General features: G+C 37.8%; 1 protein-coding gene across 1 annotated transcript in view; it reads right to left on the reverse strand.

The window, feature by feature from the left end:
* The window catches only part of TOP6BL (TOP6B like initiator of meiotic double strand breaks), a gene marked incomplete at its 5' end in the record, with an annotated part of 98,226 nt that overhangs the window by 74,866 nt on the left and 765 nt on the right, over positions 1-22,595 (reverse strand). The window contains 2 exons of the mRNA XM_079709586.1: positions 15,386-15,439; positions 21,208-21,349. Coding sequence (XP_079565712.1) covers positions 15,386-15,439; positions 21,208-21,349 — 196 coding nt within the window. The remainder of the gene's footprint in view (positions 1-15,385; positions 15,440-21,207; positions 21,350-22,595) is intronic.

A 22,595-nucleotide genomic window follows, 5' to 3' on the forward strand; every position in this document is an offset into this window, starting at 1 on the left:
GAGTCTTTTGCCTCTCCATGTAAACTTTAGAATCATTTTGTTGATATTCACAAAATAACTTGCTGGAATTTTTATTTGGATTGCACTGGATCTATACATCAAGTTGGGAAGAACTGACACCTTGACAATATTTAATCTTCCTATCTATGACATGGAACATCTCTCCATTTATTTAGTTCTTCTCTGATATATTTCATCAGAGCTTTATAGTTTTCCTCATATAGCTCTTATACATAGGTTTTGGGTTTTTGTGGGTTTTTTTTTTTTTTGCTTTATATCTAAGTATTTTCTTTTTTATGGTGCTAATGTAAATGGTAATGTGTTTTTAATTTAAAATTCCACTTGTTCATTGCTTGCATATAGGAAACCAATAGACTTTTGTATATTATCCTTGTATCCTGCAAGCTTGTTATAACTGCTTATCAGTTCATGTAAAATTTTTAACCAGTTTGTGAACTTCTACAGAAAGTCTGCTGATATTATGATTGTGTTGACTCCATAGATCAATTTGGGGAGAATGGACATCTTATCAATACTGAACTTTCCAGTCTATAAACATGATATATCTCTCCATTTATTGTTTAATTTCTCTTGTCAATGTTTTATAGTTTTCAGCAAAGAGCTTTTACTTTTTACATTAAATCTATCCCTACGTGTTTCATATTTTTTGATGCTATTATAAATGGAACAATTTATAAATTTTATTTTACAATTGTTAGCTGCTAGTATAAAAAAAAAACTTTGGGGAGAATTCCCTGGTGGTCCAGTGGTTAGGACTTGGCATTTTCACTGCCAGGGCCTGGGTTCAATCCCTGGTCAGGGAACTAAGATCCCACAAGCCACGTGACACAGCCAAAAACAAAAATCTTTTTGTATATTTACCATGTATCCTGTGACCTTGCTAAATTCACATATTTCTTCTAATATTTATTTTGTAGATTCCCTAGGATTTTGTACATTAAAAAAATTATATCATTTAAAAATAAAGACTGTTTTACTTCTGCCTTTCCAACTTCTATGCCTTGTACTTATTTTTCTTGCCTTGTTACATTGGCTAGAACCTCTACTATGCTTTTTAAATGATATTCTTAAAGACCTTGTGAGATAAGAAAATTCTTACTCAAAGTGAAAAATAAAAAAATATACCACGCTGGGAACTTCCCTGGTGGCACAATGGTTAAGAATGCACCTGCCAATGCAGGGGACATGGGTTTGAGCCTGGTCCGGGAAGATCTCACATGCTGTGGAGCAACTAAGCCCGTGTGCCACAACTACTGAGCCTGCGCTCTAGAGCCCTCAAGCCACAACTACTGAGCCTACATGCCACAACTACTGAGCCCGCGTGCCTAGAGCCCGTGCTCCACAAGAGAAGCCACCACTATGAGAAGCCCGTGCCTTGCAACGAAGAGTAGTCCCTGCTCGCCGCAACTACAAAAAGCCCGCGCACAGCTATGAAGACGCAACGCAGCCAAAAATAAACAAATAAATTTATAAAAAAAAAAAGAACATCCATAGTGATATTCTTGTATCAGTAGAGTATTAGAAAAAAATGAGATTTAGGAAATCATTACATTAGACCTATCATTCCATAGCCAACTGTGCATCTTGAAACAAAATGGCATTATAACAGAGAAACTGAATCTCAATGATTTGTACATCATAGTGTCAAGCCTAGAAATACAATTTACACAGTATCTTAGTCCCTTTGGGCTGCTATAACAAAATAAGACAGATTGAATTGCTTATAAAGAACAGAAATTTATTTCTCACAGTTCTGGAGTCTGGAAGTCCAAGATCATACTGCCAGCATGGTCGGGTTCTGGGCTCTTTTTTGGACTACAAATTTCTAATTGTATTTTCATATGGCAGAAGAACCTGGAGAACTCTGTCAGTTCTTTTTTTTATAAGGGCATTAATCCCATTTGTGAGGGCTCCACCCTCATGACTTAAGCACCTCCCAAAGGTCCCATCTCCTAATACCATCACATTGGCCATTAGGATTTCAACATATGAATTTGGGGGGGACACAAACATTCAGAGCATAGCACAGAGCTAATGGCTGAATTTATTTTAAACTTCATCTTAGAAGTTTTTCCCTAAAAACATGGAAAAAGTTCAGAAAAAAGAAAGTACAGATAGTAAAAACTTATAAAAAGTTTCAAAAATATATGAATTAAAACTATACACCTGTTAATTAACTAGTAAATTGGCTAAAATAGTTTAAGTAATTGAAATTCCTAATGCTAGCAAAGTACAGGAAGTTAATATCCTCATATACAAATGCTACTATTACATGATACAACTTTCTAAAAAGCAATTTCAAGAGCCATAAAAATATAGACTTTAATCAACTTAAATCTACTTCAGGAAATTAGTCCTAAATTTTTCAATTAAGTAAAAAGCTATATGCATTAAGGTACTCATCTCAGAGACATTAACATTAATTAGCACTTATTGAGAACTATGCACTCAGAATAACCACTATGCCACATACATTATGTGTATTACCTCATTTAATCCTCAAAACAGCTTTATGAGGTAGGTATTTTTCAAAAGATCAAATAACTTGCTCAAGGATACACAGTATGAGTTCTTAACCTCTACAGTATATTGCTATTCATAGTAATGGGAAAAAAGAAAGAAGCCTAAAAGCCTAAAAATATAAAATGGTTACTTAATTTATGATATATCTTCTTATGGACAACTTATCCATTAAAAATAATGACTAGAAGACTGTCATAACATGAAAAATGCTGACACGTTAAGTGAAAAAAAAGTAGTAGGACAAAACTGTGTATATATTGTGATTACAACTATATTAAAAATACATGGCGGAAAAGTTTGTGAGAAGTTTTTTCCTTTTCCCTATTTTCCCTTAATTTTCTAAAATGGGCTATATTGCTTCTATAACAAAAAGTACCATTTAAAAATAATTTCTCTGATGATGGCAAAAGTTGAGATCCGGCTCTTTGTTGTTGTTTCCCAACAGACTCAGCAAACCAGTAATTATTTGGTTTTCTTGCCTTTAACCAGTGAATAAAGTAACAATAGTAATACCAAACATTTTAAAGAATGAGGCTAATTAAGCCAAAAGATGAAAAGTTCTTTGGTTGGCTCTGTGGCTTGATGTCATTAGTTAAATTGGCTAATCATTTCCACATTATAAAACAACCCCAGACATGCTTTAGAGAAGGAAATAGAAAGCAGGACATTATAATGGAGAATCAGCAAACTTTCAGAAACACTGTGTCAAATCTTCATTTACTCCCTCAAAAAGCAGAGAGACTAGTGGCCATTACTGCATATCCAGTTGGCTCGCCCAGCCAAGCAAGCCAGTCAACAAAGGTGTGGTCACTCAAGTACCTAACAAAGGAACATGCACCTGAGCCTCATACTACCCCAAACAAAAAGATGTAGATTGGGGCTTCCCTAGTGGCACAGTGGTTGAGAGTCCGCCTGCCGATGCAAGGGACACGGGTTCGTGCCCCGGTCTGGGAAGATCCCACGTGCCGCGGAGTGGCTGGGCCCGTGAGCCATGGCTGCTGGGCCTGCGCATCCGGAGTCTGTGCTCCGCAACGGGAGAGGCCGCAACAGTGAGAGGCCCGTGTACCGCAAAAAAAAAAAAAAAGGATGTAGATTGAAAATGGAGGAAGAAAAACATGATCATTCTTCCAAGCCTACACTTACCTCGTCACACAACCTCAACAACTCAACCACCAAAAATGATACAGGCTACAGATTTCTTCAACTTGTGGTATGAGAGTGAAGTGAGAAGTTGTCAAAGAAAGAGGGAAATTAGTATCTATTCATTCATTGAGCATAAATAAATAGTTGATTATCTGAAAAGTTAATACATAGTCAAACCTCTAGCAAAACAGAATACTGTATAGTAGACCAAAATACTATGGAATAGTGGTTAAGACATAGCCTCTGGAGCCAGTCTGTCTGGGTTCATATAACCCACTCAATCACTTAATAGATTTGTGACTTTGAACAAGTTACTTAACCTTTTTGTGTTTAGGTTTTTTTGTTTTTGTTTCATTTTTTGGGGTTTTTTTGGTATGCAGGCCTCTCACTGTTGTGGCCTCTCCCATTGCGGAGCACAGGCTCCGGACGCGCAGGCCCAGCCCAGCGGCCATGGCTCGCGGGCCCAGCCAACTCCGTGGCATGTGGGATCTTCTCGGACCGGGGCACGAACCCATGTCCCCTGCATCGGCAGGCGGACTCTCAACCACTGCGCCACCAGGGAAGCCCCTTTTTGTGCTTAAAATGAAATGTTTGCTATTAGTGTTATCATTACCACCATCAAGAAAAAGAGAAGGCGCAAAAACAACATAAGAAACCCCAAAGAGGTAAGAGTACAGATATTTTTAAATGATAAAGGAATATTATAGGACTTCCCTGGTGGTGCAGTGGTTATGAATCTGCCTGCCAATGCAAGGGACATGGGTTCGATCCCTGGTCCGGGAAGATCCCACATGCCGCAGAGCAACTAAGCCCACATGCCACAACTACTGAGCCTGCACTCTAGAGCCTGCAAGCCATGAGCCCACATGCCGCTACTACTGAAGCCCACGCGCTCTAGGGCCCATGTGCCACAACTACTGAGCCGGCATGCTGCAACTACTGAAGCTTGCGCACCTAGAGCCCGTGCTCTGCAACAAGAGAAGCCACCACAATGAGAAGTCCCCATGCCACATCGAAGAGTAGCCCCCGCTCGCCGCAACTAGAGAAAGCCCACGTGCAGCAACAAAGACCCAACCAGCAGCTAAAAAAAATAATTAAAAAAAATTTTTTAAGAATACTATAAATAACTTCACATCAATTAATCTGAAAACTAAGATGAAATGCCGAACACATAGCAGGTGCTCAATAAATACGTACTGGATTAATGAATTAAAAGGAATAAGGGATAATGTATGTGTGTGTGTGTGCGCACATGCATTTTTCTTTTTTAATATATATATACAGTTGACCCTTGAACAACACATTTGAACTGTGCGGGTCCACTTATATGCTGATTTTTTTTTCAATAACTATAGCACCTGCGTTTTCATTTTACAGATCTTTAAGTGTGGGGAAAAGTTTGTGTCTGATTAGAGATCACAATATGTGGAATCAAAAGAACTAGGGTTTGAGTCCTGATTCTATCCAAACTGTTTCAACTTCCTGCCCTTGGGTGAGTCATTTATCAATTCATTTGTTTTTGAGGCAGAGATAACAGTACGCAGATTTTCGACTGTGTGTGGGGTCGGCGGCCCAACCCCCATGTTGTTCAAGGATCAACTGTATTTCCAAAATTGGCTCTAGGAGAAATAGAAAACTTAACAAGCCAAACATTATTAAAGAAAGCAAGTTGGTTATCAAAAATAATTCCTTCTTCAACTCCCACACCCCCAAAATACCAGGTTCAAATGATTTTTTTTTTTTTTTTTGCGGTATGCGGGCCTCTCACCGTTGTGGCCTCTCCTGTTGCGGAGCACAGGCTCTGGACACGCAGGCTCAGTGGCCATGGCTCACGGGCCCAGCTGCTCTGCGGCATGTGGGATCCTCCTGCACCAGGTCACGAACCCATGTCCCCTGCATCGGCAGGCGGACTCTCAACCACTGCGCCACCAGGGAAGCCCTCAAATGATTTTTTTACAGGGTAGTTTTACCAAATTTTCAGAGAACAGATACAAAAACTTTGAGAACAGAAATGGATAAACCTACTCAACTCATTTTACAAAGCTAGTATAATCTTGTACCAAAATAAGACAAGGACAATATAAACCAATCTCACTAGGAATATAGATGCAAAAGTTAAATCCAGGATATGTAACAATTATATAATGAAATTGTGATACAACCAGCAAGGGTGTTTCTTATCAGAAAGTCTATCACCATAACTCATCATATTAATAGATTAAAAACTTTAAAAAACATATCATAATCCCAAAAGATGTAGAAAAAGCACTTTTGAAAATACAGTACTCATTTATAACAAACACTACTAGCAAATTAAGAATAGAAGAGAAATTCCTTAACCTGACAAGGAGCAAATATCAAAAAACTATTGTAGGGCTTCCCTGGTGGCGCAGTGGTTGAGAGTCCGCCTGCCGATGCAGGGGACACGGGTTCGTGCCCCGGTCCGGGAAGATCCCACATGCCGCGGAGCGGCTGGGCCCGTGAGCCATGGCCGCTGAGCCTGCGCGTCCGGAGCCTGTGCTCCGCAACGGGAGAGGCCACAACAGTGAGAGGCCCGCGTACGGCAAAAAAAAAAAAAAAAAAAAAAAAAAAAAACAAAAAACTATTGTAAAATCTTACTGTATGGTAGAATTTTAAGTAATATCATTGAGGGAAGGCAAGACACAGATGTCTAATATCACCTGTGCTCTTCTACCCAATACTAATATTGTTCTATCTAATGCAATATGACAAGGAAAAGAAATAAGCCATAAAAGAAGTGAAAATGAAAAGAAAAAAACGGTAAGAATTTAGAAATGCTTTGATTGTCCTTATAGAAGATCCAACAGAACCTACAGATAAATTATCAAAATTTTAACAGTTGGGTCAGTAATATTGAAAAAATGAATGCCACTCACAATAGCAATAAAAACTATAAGACATTAGGAATAAATACAACAAAAGATGTCTAGGACTTATGAAAAGAAGTGTTAACATAAAGAAGTGTTAACATAAAAGAAGATCTAAATAGGAAAGACGTCAGCAAGATGGCAGAAGAGCAAGTCTCAGGCCCTCACTCTCCCTTGGAGATACCAAACTTAACAACAATATCAAATTGCCTTTTTGAGAACTCTAGAAACCAATTAAGAGGTTGCAGCATGCCAGGCAAGCACAAAAAGCAGTCATTCCAAAGCAGGATCCAGGCTAAAGGAGCACCTTCCATCATAGGCATCCTAGCCTCATAGCAGAAGAAAAGGAGCTATGACCGAAAAACACACTGGCTCTTAAAGCTTTTCCTGGGAGGTGGTGCATATTACTTCCATTTGCATTTCACTGGCCCAAGCAAGTTACATGGCCCAGACCATAGGGAGATAAGAAAATATTTCAAACAAATAATAAAATCTAGCAAAATGGCTTCTGGAGTCAGGCAGGCTTCAGCTTTACTAGCCAGGTGCTCTTGGGAAATTTCCTTATTCTCTAGAATCTATATACTGGAGATTATAGGGCCTACCTCCCAGTTGTGACAATTAAAATTAAATAACATACTTTTTTAAGAAAAAGAAGATCTAAATAAATGATAAAGTATATCAACTCACAGAAACACTTAATACTATAAAAATGCTAATTGCTACCAAATTAACCTACAAATTCAGAATAATAACAATCAAGATCACAATAAGATTTTTCATGGAACTTAACTAACTATAAAATTCATAGGCGGGACTTCCCTGGTGGTGCAGTGGTTGGGAATCCACCTGCCAATGGAGGGGACAGGGGTTCGAGCCCTGGTCCGGGAAGGTCCCACATGCCGCGGAGCAGCTAAGCCTGTGCGCCACAGCTACTGAGCCTGCACTCTAGAGCCCGGGAGCCACAACTACTGAGCCCACATGCCAGAAATACTGAAGCCCATGTGCGTACAGCCTGTGCTCCACAACAAGAGAAGCCACCGCAATAAGAAGCCCGCGCACCACAAAGAAGAGTAGCCCCCGCCCGCCTCAACTAGAGAAAGCCCGCGCACAGCAACGAAGACCCAAAGCAGCCAAAAATAAATAAATTTTTTAAAAACTTCATAAGCAAGATAATGGTTTTAAAAACCAAAGGCAGGGCTTCGCTGGTGGCGCAGTGGTTGAGAGTCTGCCTGCCGATGCAAGGGACACGGGTTCGTGCCCCGGTCCGGGAAGATCCCACATGTCGTGGAGCGGCTGGGCCCGTGAGCCATGGCCGCTGGGACTGCGCGTCTGGAGCTTGTGCTCCGCAGCGGGAGAGGCCACAACAGTGAGAGGCCCGTGTACCGCAAAAAAAAAAAAAAAAAAAACAAAGGCAATTCTGGAAAAAAATAAGGAGGGGGGATTTGCCCTATCATACAACAAGATTAATTCTAAAGCTTTAGGAAATAAGACTCTATGATACCAGCCTAGGGACAGACATGAAGACTAGAGCACCCAGAAACAGATCCAAGCATATATAGAGCCCTAGTTTATGAAAGAATAATAACACAAATTATTGGGGAAAGGAAAAGATTTAAATTAGATTCCTAACTTGTATCATAAATAAACATAAACTCTAGATTAATTATAATTATAATAATAATTAAATATAATTTTAAAACTTTAGAACTATTAAAAGAACTATTTAAAAGAATATCATGGGGCTTCCCTGGTGGCGCAGTGGTTGAGAGTCCGTCTGCCGATGCAGGGGACACGAGTTCGTGCCCTGGTCCGGGAAGATCCCACATGCCGCGGAGCAGCTGGGCCCGTGAGCCATGGCTGCTGAGCCTGCGCGTCCGGAGCCTGTGCTCCGCAACGGGAGAGGCCACAACAGTGAGAGGCCCGCGTACAGCAAAAAAAAAAAAAAAAAAAAAAAAAAAAAAAAAAAGAATATCATGACTTCAGCGTAAAAAAGAATGGTCTCAAATCAATGATTACAGCTTCCACTTTAAGAAACTAGAAACAGAAAAGCAAAAGAGATCCAAAACAAGCAGAAGAAAGGAAAGAATAAAAGACCAGAGTGAAAATCAATGAAATAGAATACAACAGAAAGAATATGGTTCTAGCGAGACTGATTAAAGAAAGAGAAAGTGAGAAACTAAGAGAGAGAACAGGGCTTCCCTGGTGGCACAGTGGTTGAAAGTCCGCCTGCCGATGCAGGGGACGCGGGTTCGTGCCCTGGTCCGGGAGGACCCCACATGCCGCCAAGCGGCTGGGCCCGTGGGACATGGCCACTGAGCCTCCACGTCCGGAGCCTGTGCTCCGCAACTGGAGAGGCCACAACAGTGAGAGGCCCGCGTACCGCAAAAAAAAAAAAAGAGAGAGAGAACAAATATAAGCCACCAACATCAGGAGTGAGAGAGGTGATATTGCTAGAGACTCTACAAGTGCTGGAAGGATAATAAGGGTATATTATGAACTATTTTATGCCAATAAATTTAACAACTTAGATGAAATGGACAAATTCCTTGAAAGGTACAAACTACCCACACTTACTCAAAAAAACAAAATAACCTGAATAGCCCTATAATTATCAAAGAAATTGAATTTGTAGTTAAAATATTCTCACAAAGGAAAAATCAGGCCTGGATGGCTTCCTCTGATTAATTGTACCAAATATTTAAGGAAGAAATAATACCTTCCACAGAAATTCTTCTAGACAATTGAAGAACAGAGAATACATCCTAACTCATTTTATAAAGTCAGCATTACTCTGATACCAAAATAAGACAAAGTCATTACAAGAAAAGAAAACTACAAATATCTCTTATGAACACAGATGGAAAAATTATTTTTTAAATGTCAGCAAATCAGGCTTCCCTGGTGGTGCAGTGGTTAAGAATCCGCCTGCCAATGCAAGGGACACAGGTTCGAGCCCTGGTCCGGGAAGATTTCACATGCTGTGGAGCAACTAAGCCCGTGCGCCACAACTACTGAGCCTGCGCTCTAGAGCCTGCGAGCCACAACTACTGAGCTTGTGAGCCACAACTGCTGAAGCCCATGCACCTAGAGTCCGTGCTCCAAAACAAGAGAAGCCACCACAATGAGAAGCCCACGTGCCTGCGCGCAGCAACAAAGACCCAACACAGCCAAAACTAAAAATAAACAAAATAAATAAATTTATTAAAAAAAAATTTTTTTTAATAAATAAATAAAATGTCAGCAAATCAAATCCAACAATACATAAAAAGGATACATAATGCATCATGGTCAACTGGGATTTATCCCAGAAATGTAAAGTTGGTTTAACATTTGAAAATCAATGTAATTCACCATATTAACAGCCTAAAAAAGAAAAATCATATGATCTTCTCAATAAATGCATAAAAACATTCGATAAAATCCAACATCCATTCCTAATAAAAACTCTCAGCAAGCCAGGACTAAAAGAGAACCTCCTCAAACCAATAAAGGGCATATTTAAATATTAAAGAAACAAAAGAAGACAAATTCATTTATTTTAACTTCTCTTGATCTTCAGTCAATCTTCTCTTTATAAAATCTTGCCATGTGTTATGCAAATTTAGCAGCAAGAGACTATTTAGAATTTATCAAAAGCGTGAGGGTTAAGTGTGGACTCACAGGATAACCAATGACCTAAGTCCCCAGACTCTTCCCTTACTTCTAAACTTAATATCGGAGACTGAGGTAAGTCTCAGTTTCCTCATCTCTGAAACAGAAATGGTGATAACTTATGTCTGACCTACCTCTCGAGAATTAGGTCATGTCTACAAAACGAGCTCCCAGGAGAAAAAGTGTTAGATAAGTAGTGAGATTTAGAGTTGTTGATCTTGTAAGATAGAAAATTATAATAGATTTTAAATTTTTGACTATGAGAATCTCAGATTTTAAAAATATATATTAAGTCAGACATCCAAGAGTTCACCATTGTGAGTTTTTCACTCAATGTTGAGGAAGCCTGGACACATCAATCTCTCTAATGTATGAAAAGCACAACTCCTGATTTCCATTCCCAACAAATTAACAAAAGGGACAAAACTAAATATTTTTCTTTTGAAATCTCCCTGATGCCATTTTGGAGGCAAAAGCTGAACTATCATAACTATGTAACCATACATCAACAGCAAAACTGTCTTCCCCACTTTCAAGGGTTGGTATTCCTATCTAGTCTTTTGAAGAAAACAAAGGTTGTAAATTTTCTTACTTGGGAAAAATACATGAACATTTTTTTAAATGATTAGCCAAACTGTATTTTAGTAAAGCGTTAAATTCTGTCAATAAACATGGGAGGGCTTCCCTGGTGGCGTAGTGGTTGAGAATCTGCCTGCTAATGCAGGCGACACGGGTTCAAGCCCTGGTCTGGGAAGATCCCACGTGCCGCGGAGCAGCTGGGCCCGTGGGCCACAACTACTGAGCCTGCGCGTCTGGAGCCTGTGCTCTGCAACAAGGGAGGCCGCGACAGTGAGAGGCCCGCGCACTGCGATGAAGAGTGGCCCCCACTTGCCACAACTAGAGAAAGCCCTTGCACAGAAACAAAGACCCAACACAGCCAAAAATAAAAATAAATAAATTAAAAGAAGGCTCAACATTTTAAATAAATAAATAAAAATAAACATGGGAATGAGGAGATATTTAAAATAAGACTAAAAAACAAGTAAAAATAATATGACTAGGAGAGACAAAAAAACAGTGAAATAAATGAAGACCTATATATATATGGCTTTTTTCATATTCCTCCATCTCATCACTCTCTTCTACCCTTTCTTTTCCTTCTTTTCTTCACTAAAGTAAGGACATGTTAGGAAGTAGCTTCAAGATCTGGGCAAGAAGGACAAGCTAAAACTATCCCATTTCACCAAATAGATATTTATGATAGAATTAGTTCTACATAAATGGATAACAAATGAATATGTAAATGGATTTCTACATAAATGGATAACTATATGATGCAGAATAGTAGTACATATGTTAATATAAAGGAATGAAAATTTTTAAACACATAAGAATTTATCTATCTTAATGAGCATCATCCTTCAAAGTGCAGAAGATTATTCTAATTGACAGAGGACCTCAAATCAGGTCTGAGGTGTTTTATTCTAATAAGCAATTGGGAATCATTAAGGGAGGAACATAAAGCTTTGTTTAAATTAATATATAATTTAATAAATAATAATTCTACACTATAAAAGCAAAATTAACCAAAAATTCAATTACATTAGATAATGGAGAAAAGAAAAGGAGAGGCCTCCCCTTTCCCTCAAAAAAAGCCAAAAATTTTAAGCCTGGAGAATTATGAAAATGTTAGTATCACTGAAAGGAATGGAGATTACACAGCAAGTTAGTTTAAGAAAATGAACCCTATTTTAGACATGTTGCACATGATATTCCAGAGGAACCCTCAAATGGAATAGTCCAATTGACAATCAAAGCTGGAAACACATTAGAGATAGAGACAAAAAAAGTCTCATCAACATAGAAATGATAGTTAAAGCCTTAAAAGTAGAAGATATCTGAAGTAAACGTAGAATAATGATGCAGAATGATAAAGGGAAGAAAGGCATATTGGTGACTGAACTTTAGGGAATATCCTCTGTGTTACCAAAGAAGCACTATGGTACTTATCACACTGCATTTTATTTTCAGAGGTACCTCTCACTATAACTTTCTTGTGGCAAGGTAGGGGTTCAATAAAGGTTTACTGGACAAAAGTTCAAACAGGTACCAAAGACAAAAGAAAACTTAAAAAGAACATAAACCGTTAGAGAGGTAGAAAAACAGGGAGATTATCTTGGTCATCATTTATTAATCCAGCATAAATAAAACACCCAGAAATATGAGCCTGTTTGTTTAGGAACTGATCTGAAGTGGTCCAGATCCAGAGAAAAAGTACCTTGATACAACTCTGATAGAATAGACTGAAGAGTAAAGAAAACTGAAGCTGGATGGCTCTACAACAGTACAGTTCCCCTAAAGAGAGGGCAGACCTCTTTTTAGGCATTGAAAGAAATCAACTGAGCAATGAAGAGGATGACAGAGCTAACAAACTGAATTCAGAGGCATATTAATTTTGTACAGATACGTAATTCTTTAGCACTGGGAAATCTGATGGTTAATGAATCAGCCACCAGAGACTTCCTGATGAAGTTAATTAAACAGTGTAAAGATTTGTGAATGGACCAATTCAAAGCAGTTTGCTAATAATGTTATAGGAATGCTAAATAAATAACAATAGTAATAAAGGCATAATTAATGGTACATAAGTCAGGGAGCTAAGGAATTCAAATCTTAGTCTTGGACAGTTTCCTTTGTGAGCTTCACTGAGTCATTTTTGTTACTAATTAGTAAGAATAAATAGCATTATTAAGTGGAAGTTAATATCATGAGCCCTAACAGCTAGAGAGAAGACAGGCTAAAGCTGGTTACTAAATGTGATTGACTATGAGCAAATGACTCAATTTTTATTGTGTATTTGACGTGCACTACTTCCTCTTTGTACAAAAGGTTAGCCACCTCCACTTCATCACAAGGATATGAAAATAGACTAAATAAATATGCACAAAATTGCTTTGAGCTTTTAAAATAACAAATTAAAACTAAGTCAACATGACACAAACTGTCTAAAGTTTGTATTAGCATAATAAATAGGTGGTTATTCCATAAACTATACTCAATACCTTCTCCCTAGTATTAACAATGATAATAAAACCATTTCTTTGTACTTACATGGCTTTTCACTTTTTTCAAAGCACTTTCACAAATATTAGTCTACGAAGCAGCACTATGTATGATCTAACCACTCATTGTGCAGTTTAGGTTTAAGTTGCAGGAAATATTCCTATCTCCTCCCTAGAGTTAATAACATATTCCCTTTTATTTTTATGAATTTTCATTTCTTTCAAAGCACCTTCACACATTTAACTGGAGCAGTGGCATTAAGAATGCCTTTCCACTCTTTGCATCATCTCAATGGCATAATCCAAACAGGAAGAGAACTAAAGATTGATAAATAGACTAGATGATTTTGAGGCAGTCAACTCATGATTCTTAAAGTTGAATTCAGATTTTCTAAAAGTCTTAGAATTGCAGCAAACTCTCCAGGACAGTAAGCTGATTCTCTCTTTCTTCCAGGCATAGGCTTTGGGAGGCAGTATAATTAGATGATTAAGATATCTTAAACATGGCATTAAGGGGAGAAACCAAATCTATCATGTTCACCACTGTAACCCCTCTGTGTCAAGCACAAAGCTCAGCACATAGTAAATGCTCAATAAATCATCATTTTGATTATTACTACAGGGAGAACATTCTACCCAAGCTCCCACAGAACATCTGTTATGGAGCTAAGAAAAAAATTTTCTATTTTTTGTTTTATTACTTTTCCTCCACAATTACTGCTTTTAAATGTGTGCACGCCAAGCAGAAGCTAAACAAATTAGGACCACAGAGCAAAAAGCTGAGGTTTATTAAGAATCCAGTGTACAGACGGCTGGAAGGTAGATTCAGAGGGCCAAGACAATTTCATAGGCGAAAGGGAATACACCTGAAGACCCTTAAATTAACAAGCAAGCACTTTTAAATCCCCATGCTTAAACTAAAAATTACTTCAAATAAGAAGTTTCAAAAGGTAGAATTGTTTCCTATATGTTTATGTCTTTAGTCTTTCATATTGTGAGTTGCAAAAAAATAGTTTCTTCTTTTCTTTGATAAGACCAAGATAAAGGAAGGTACTTTGGCTTATGCAGTAATTGAGTTGCTGGAAATTTGGGTATAAATTAAAATTTTAAATTGATTGTATTTTAAAAAGCATTAAGAAACCCTGCTATTTAAAAAAGTCCAATGGTAATACATTTCACAAACATTTACTTTATAACATTATACCCTTCTAATGTAGCTTTTTGATTGTTTCTATATTTAATATATAGCATATTTTCTTAAAGCAGTGACAAACATACGTCAAAAAAAACCCACCACAGTTAATTAACTGTACTCCAATATAAAATAAAAAGTTAAAAAAAAAAACCCACCACAATCTACTTATATTCCAGGTTTAGTTGGGGAAAGTTTCTTTTAAAAAATTGTTTTCTAAAATTTGTAAATTAACCACTCATTAGGAAAAGACAGACCCATTAGATAATATTTACAAGCCATACAACCATAAAAGATAAAAATGAAAGCACAATGGTTCTCAAATCATTTTGGTATCCTTAAAATAATGTATGTATGTCCTTTGGTTTTAGATTATTCTCAAATCAAAGGAAAGAAGAGCTTCTAAAACTAAGGTCACTGAAAACTCCTAAACCATAAACCTTGGCATGTGGAAAACAGTATTAATACCAGTCAAAATCTTTTATAGTAAAAGCATTCTCCATATATTATTTCTTTGAGGTAGATGGGAACAAATACTTTACTAAAAATTGTATTTTACATCTGGGAAAATTCTGCCTGAGGTTGTATAGGGAGTATTCAGAGAAGCTACAGTGACCTAGGCATCTTGTCTTAGGTCTATACAATTTTCCTGTATCTGTACAATTTTATAGATCATCTTTCAGCAGGAATTTCAGATAAATTACAGGATAAACTGCTGCATGGAACATGCAAATATACTAAAAAAGTATTCATTGTTTATCCGAAATTCAAAGTTGAGTGTCCAGTATTTTTATCTGCTAAATCTGACAACTCTATCTTTGAGTATATGTTAAGTTTGTTTCAGAAAATACCAAATTTATTAACAGGAAGAGATTTAATCTTGTGGAAGTTGGGTAATTCTTTACCTTTTAGGAACTTCTTGAGGACCAAACCGCCAAAAATGCTTCCTGCAGAAGCAACTGTAAGAAACAGAATACAAAGAAGTATCATAAATAAAGCAATTCAATGGATTTCATCTAAAGAATCATATGGGAGCCTGAAATCACTGTTTATAGATACAGAACATTAAAAGATGGTCACCAGTAATGAATTCAGTAAAAATGGAGGCACCAAAGAAGTATTATGAGGCTACAACTGTTCAGGGGCAGAATAACTTCTTAGAGATGAGAACCAAATAGCAACTCTTTTTACCTATATTAAACACCAGGGCTGCGTCTTTGGATATTACTATTCCTGATAGAAAAGGATCATAGAAGACCATAGACTGTTGCTAGTAACCAGAGTATATCATGCCAATAACTCATATTCCAGTATGAGATTCAATTAAAATTTTTGGCCTTTCTCTTAACCAATTTACTCTTTAGTAAATTACTCTTTACTAGACTATCAGGTAAGAATTATCTGTACCTAGAGTTCTAAATCTGAACATTCAGGCACTTAGAGCAATAATTCTTCAGGGTAAAAGGGTAAGGGATGAAGCAGGCACCTAAGAGGGGGGAAAAGATCAGAATCACCTGGAGGCCTTTTTTTCCCCCGAATAGAACATGCCTTCCCCCAGAGTGATGCGACCCCAGAGTTAAGAATCTAAGAATCACTGCTACAAGAACCAATGGAAATATGTCTATCCCTCAAGGAATATGTATTCTTCGGGCAGGGAAAAAAGGTTGAGAACCACTGATCTAGGGTGAGAGGCAATACCATTCTCTAAATGTGTGCTGTCCAATACAGTAGCTACTAGCTACATGAGGCTATTTATAAATTTAACTAAATTAAATCAAATGAGAAACTCCGTTCCTCAGTCACACTAGCCACATTTCAAGTGTTCAATAGCCAAGTGTGGCTAATGGCTATGGCACTGAACATCATAAAGAACATTTCCATCATCACAAAAAGTTCTATCAGATAGCATTGCTCTAGATCTCCAGATTTTGAATGATTCTGGATAAATGATACATATTTCAAAAGGCTTGAGCCCAGGTAGCATAGGATATTTAACAATCTTTTTTTTTTTTAAACTTAGTGTTCCTCACAGGTATACACTGATTCTGACCTAAAGGAGTGGGTGATTGTGATTGGGACAGGGATGGAAGGTGGTAGCAGGCTGACACCAGTGATTAGTGAGGAGCTAGAATATCAACAAGAAACAAACCACAAACTGTATGTCTCACAGTGTGTCCATGATGTTTCTCAACTGCCTCTAACAACCTTTCTTAGTTTTAACAAGTATCATATCAACAATTGTTGAAAATGGGTCACTTTGGGTGAACATGTGCAGGGAGAGCAATCATTCTGCCTGCTCCACACCCAACCCAGCCCCAAATTTTCAGCTATGCTTCTAATCTTTCTGTATTAAATAAAGTGCTACCCTTCAAATGCAAAGAAGACAGAACACATATTTTTAAAGCAACAGCATTCCCCCAAATTCTCTTTATAGAACAGAAGATGATTTTTTAAAAAGCTACGAGGTCAAATATGTTTGGGAAATGCTATATACTACAGCCCATTTTTAAAGATTCACAGTCCGTGCTTGCATATTAAAGGTTCTGAGAAGATCTAAAGTAACGAAACTCATTTGATTTTAACCCACATTCCTCAAGTTTAGATCACTGCATAACTCCTTTCTCATAATTTATATAAACATCCTGTAGCACACATTTTGGGAAACACTGCAGTAATAATATTTGTAAAAGCCTTCAACAATTACTGATAGGAAAAACTACTGGGCTGGCAAAAAATTTCCTCAGCCTTTAAGTAAAAATAAAAGACATTTTTCATTTTTACCAAGAACTTTATTGAACAACGTATTCACCGTTTTGTTCCACTACCTTCTGCCACTTTTCAGGCAACTTCATAATTCCATCTTCCCAAAACTTTTTATCTTTTTGAGCAAAGAACTGGGCCAGGTGCCTTTCACAGTCTTCAAGGGAATTGAAATTTCCATTAAGAGAATTCTGTAAAGACCGAAATAAATGGAAATCTGAACGTGCAATGTCTGGTGAATACAACGGATGAATCAGAACTTCCCAGCCAAGCTGTACAGTTTTCACCTGGTCATCAAAGAAACATGCGGTCTTGCGTTATCCTGATGGAAGATTATGCATTTTCTGTTGACTAATTCCAGACGCTTTTCAGAGTGCTGCTTTCAGTTGGTCTAACTGGGAGCAGTACTTGTTGGAATTAATCGTTTGGTTTTCTGGAAGGAGCTCATAATATAGGACTCCCTTCCAATCCCACCATATACACAACATCACCTTCTTTGTATGAAGACCAGCCTTTGGTGTGGTTGATGGTTGTTCATTTCGCTTGCCCCACAATCTCTTCCATTCCACATTATTGTACAGTACCCACTTTTCATCTCCTGTCACAGTTTTAAAAATGGAACGTAACATTCGTTACGTTCAAGTAGAGAATCACATGCGGAAATACGGTCAAGGTTTTTTTCGCTTAACTTATGTGGAACCCAAACATCAATGCAATTAACATAACCAAGCTGGTGCAAATGATTTTCTTTTTAATTTATTTTTGGCTGCGTTGGGTCTTAGTTGCTGCATGTGGGCTTATTGCAGTGGCTTCTCTTGTTGCAGAGCATGGACTCTTTGCACGCGGGCTTCAGTAGCTGCAGCACATGGGCCCTAGAGTGTGTGGGCTCAGTAGTTGCGGCTCGCGGGCTCTAGAATGCAGATTCAGTAGTTGTGTGTGGCGCACGAGCTTAGTTGCTCAGTGGCATGTGGGATCTTCCCAGACCAGGGATCAAATTCATGTCCCCTGCATTGGCAGGCGGATTCTTAACCACTGCACCACCAGGGAAGTCCTGCAAATGACTTTCAACACTTGATTTAGATATTTTGAGTATGTCAGCTATCTCCCGTGTACTATAATGTTGATTGTTCTCAATTAATGTCTCGATTTGATCCCTATCAACTTCAACAGGTCTGCCCAACCGTGGAGCATCGTCCAGTGAGAAACCTCCAGCACGAAACTTTGCAAACCACTTTTGACACATTCAATCAGTCACAGCACCTTCTCCATACACTGCACAAATTTTTTTTTTGCGTTTCAGTTGTGTTTTTACCTTTCTTGAAATAATAAAGCATAATATGCTGAAAATGTTGCTTTTTTCTTCCATCTTCGATATTAAAATGGCTACACAAAAATTCACCAATTTTCCTAAGTTTTTTTAAAATGCACGCTGATATGACAGCTGTCACAATACAATCTAACAAAATTGTTTTGAATGAAGTTAAACACAACTAAACACTACTAGAGCCATCTTACAGAAAAAAACAAACAAACCTTTTGGCCAACCTAATATATAGTCATCTCTCAGCCTCTCATAGATGGATCATTCCAGCAACAAAATTTTCTGGCTTGTTGTGAGTTGCATTTTGTGCCTCTAAAAGAGATTTTGAAGAACTAAGGTCCATTACTTGTGAATATGACCTTACGTGGAAATAGGGTCTTCATAAATGTCATCAAGATGAAGTCATACTGGGTTAGAGTGGCCCTAAATCCAATTGGTGTCCTTATAAGAAGGCCATGTGAAGACACAAACACAAGGGAGGACATTACATGTAGACAGAGACAGAGATTGGAGCAATACATCTACAAGTCAAGAAACACCAAGGGCTTGCTGGCAACTACCAGAAGCTAGGAGAGAGATAAGGAATAGATTTCTCCCTCAGAGCCTCCAGAAGGAACCAACGCTGCTGAGATCTTGATTGTGGGTTTCTGGCCTTCATAACTGTGAGAGAATAAATTTACTTTGTTTTAAGCCACCTGGTTTGCGATACTTTCTTACAGCAGCCCCAGGTTTAGTTCCCAGCCCTAGCCCAATGACACCAATCCACACTTTCAGGTAAAGATGACAGATTGAACATACACATCTACTTTTACTCCCTCCTGAAATCTCAATAAAATGGAAAAGGAGTATTTTTTAAAGGAATAAACCCACAAAGATAGAGAATAAGAGAGAAAGATGATTATAATAAAATTATAGAAACAGAAAAGCAGAAGGACTAGTGGGAAAGGATTTCAGACTCAAGACCTGAAAAATTGAATTATAAGCCAAAAAAGGGAAAGGTGAAGAAACAACACCAATTATACAACAAAGACTCAAAAATGGCAATATTAGGAACCTCTGGAAGTAGGAGTGGGAGCCAAAATAAGGAGAGTCAGCTGAAAAAATGAATTTAAGACGTAGTCAGATCTTTAGATTCCCTTCTCCACTCAGCCTTCTAAGGACTGGCCCTCCCTAACCTTGGTGAGGGGCTGGGGAGAGGTTATTCTTTGAAAAGATAGAAGCATGGGTCTCTGGGCTGGGAACTAAAGTTGTACTAAAAACAAATGGATTGAGTGAACATAAACATTGAATGCTAAGATACAACCCCCCCACACTCCTCCCACCCCAATCCCTCAATCCCAGAATGCTGGCAATCTGGCTTTTTATCCACCTGGTGAAAGACTCTGAACATATGCATAGAAAAATCTAGAAGAATATATATTGAATATTAATAATTATCTCAAGAGGTGAGATTACTGAAGAGTCTCATTTTCCATAATATATGTTTCTGTAATGTTATGTTTCATGACTAGCACGTATTGCCTTTCCTCCTGTCAAAAAAATAATAAAAATAATAAAGAGACAATAAGCAGAAGAGAAAGGCTCCTTATACTAGACGGGCTGAAGAGGTCCATTAGGCTCAAAATGTCTACGGAATTCAGTTTCTTGCCAAAAGCTATTGTGGCTCAAGTCCCTTTCTTTGAGTGAAATCAACCCTGCCACCTTGAGCACAGTTTACTGGATCAGAATCAATGCACAAGCTAAGAGAACCATATGCAGACCAATATCACCCTAGCCATGTAACTAACCACCTCTCTCACGAATGGTGGGAATTCTGTCCAATCAGAGTGGAGTTCATGCGGAGTAACAGCAAACCAAACTATCATACCCCTCTTGAGGATGTTTACTGCTAGGTAAACAAAGAGAAGACAGGTCATTCCAGTTCAGGTGAGAAAATGTCTTGTAGAGCCTAAAGTACTATCCAGTCTCAACTGGGACTCAGGGTGACTCCTCTAAGGCTGATGGGACAACTTCATTCCAAAGTATTCTTCAATAAACCTACACACACACACACACACACACACACACACACACAACAGTCAGACAAAAAAGTTATCACTTCACAAGGTCAAGAAAATTAATTGTGTCAGGGCCACTCAATGCATCAGCTTTCCAAGAGTACAGGCAAAAATGATGAAACAGTAAGAGCCAAATGGAAGAGATATATATTTTCAAATTAACTGCAAGTTAGGATTATCAAAGTATACACCATTCATCATTTAATTTCTTTTTTTGTGTGTGTGGCTCTTTTCCAGCTACCTAAAGGCTGGACATGAACGAAAGAGGATACAAAATTCAATGTAATATAATTTAGCTATGAAAAAGGAGGTTAAAACCAAGAGCAGGAGTTAGATTGTTTCTGAGCAATCTAAACTTAAACCAGTAAAATAAATAATCCTTTGATAAGTCATCCTACTCACCTTTCCTGTATGACAGATTTGTAAATCTATCACCAGATACTTATTTCATAATCACTTAAGTTTAATTATGGAACAACTCTGGAGTAATAACATAATAAAACATTATGACTAATTGAAAATTTTAAATAAACTATAACATAAATCATGACAAAACAAAGAAATCAATATTTTTTCTTCCTCCACTTACTAGTTGTTACACAATGAAGAGTATTTGCCTGGTGCTTAGAATTTAATGCTTCTATGGAAATCACCAGCTCTCCTTCTAGCAATGCTCCCTTTGATATTCTTGCTGTTTCACACCTCCAGTGAATAATTAAATATTTCAGTATCTGAAAAGGGCACAATTCAAAGAAAACATAACCTTCTTTAAAAAATCATGGTAATAATAAACTTGTATGACACAGTTAAATTAATAATTCTCATTTCCAAAAACTAATATTCTTGCTTGCAAAATGTCAGATTTACAATTGTTAAGAACAAAGCATTGTGTCTAAACAGAAGAAACAGCTAGGTGAGTGACATAAAAAAGGAGACAGCGAAATTCAACACAACGTCCAAGACAGGAAATGGAGACAAAAAATTGTTTTATTCAAAGGATAAGTTCATCTGGAAATAATAATTTGAAAAAATTAAGTGGGAGTTTGTTTTTCCTGTTTTATTTTTTTCTTCTCCCTAAATAAAAGCCAACATGAAGATTATGAATAAGAATAGCATCTGCTTGTGAATCACCTTTACCTTTTATTAAACCAACACTTCTGAGCGTCAGAATACTAGTTAAGAGCATTGGCTCCAGAAGCAGATGCCTGGGTTTGAATCCCTGATGAGCCAAACACTAGCATGTGACCTTGTGCAAATTACTTAACTTCTCTGTACCTCAGCTTCCTCATTTATAAAAATGAGGACAAATCTACCACATATAGCAGCTGCTGAACGTAAACAAAACAATATGTGCAAAATGTTTAACACAGTGCCTGGTATATAGTAAATGCTTAATAAATATTAGCTATTATTTCTAACAAATTCATCTGCACACAATATTTTAAGTTTAACAGGTCTCCACGATATCTTGGTAAAACATTCAATCTTGATGAGACAATTTTAAAATAAAATATATTGTATTTAATTTCCATTACTATTTATGAAAGTAGACTCTCACTTCCACACTGAGGTACCATAGCGAAAATTATTACCCTCCCCCTTTCTTTTTAAAGGCAGGGAGATCCCAGCATGAGAACTTGGGAACTAAGATCCCAATTTGTACCAGTTTGTAAGAAAGGTTTCCAGGCATTTCTACAGTCTAACACTTTCCTTCACACATCCTCTGACTTACTGTGCTCCCTCTGTTCAGATTTTCCCTCAGTTTCTTTATCCATAATGAGAGAGCAGTTGGGAAGAGAACATCAGCCTGTGAGTCTGTGAGTCAGAAGCTCTGGGTTCTATGCTAGGTTCTGTCATCTGTAAAATCTAAACCTCCAACTCTCTCTGATAACAAAGAAGGCAGGAAGCCTGGGAGAACTCGAGGTGCCTTCAGGTCAACCCCTTGTGGCCTCTGGTCCTATTTCACCCGTCTAGTAG

The sequence above is a fragment of the Hyperoodon ampullatus genome, assembly GCF_949752795.1.
Source record: "Hyperoodon ampullatus genome assembly, chromosome: 7".
In the NCBI taxonomy this organism is placed as follows: domain Eukaryota; kingdom Metazoa; phylum Chordata; class Mammalia; order Artiodactyla; family Ziphiidae; genus Hyperoodon; species Hyperoodon ampullatus.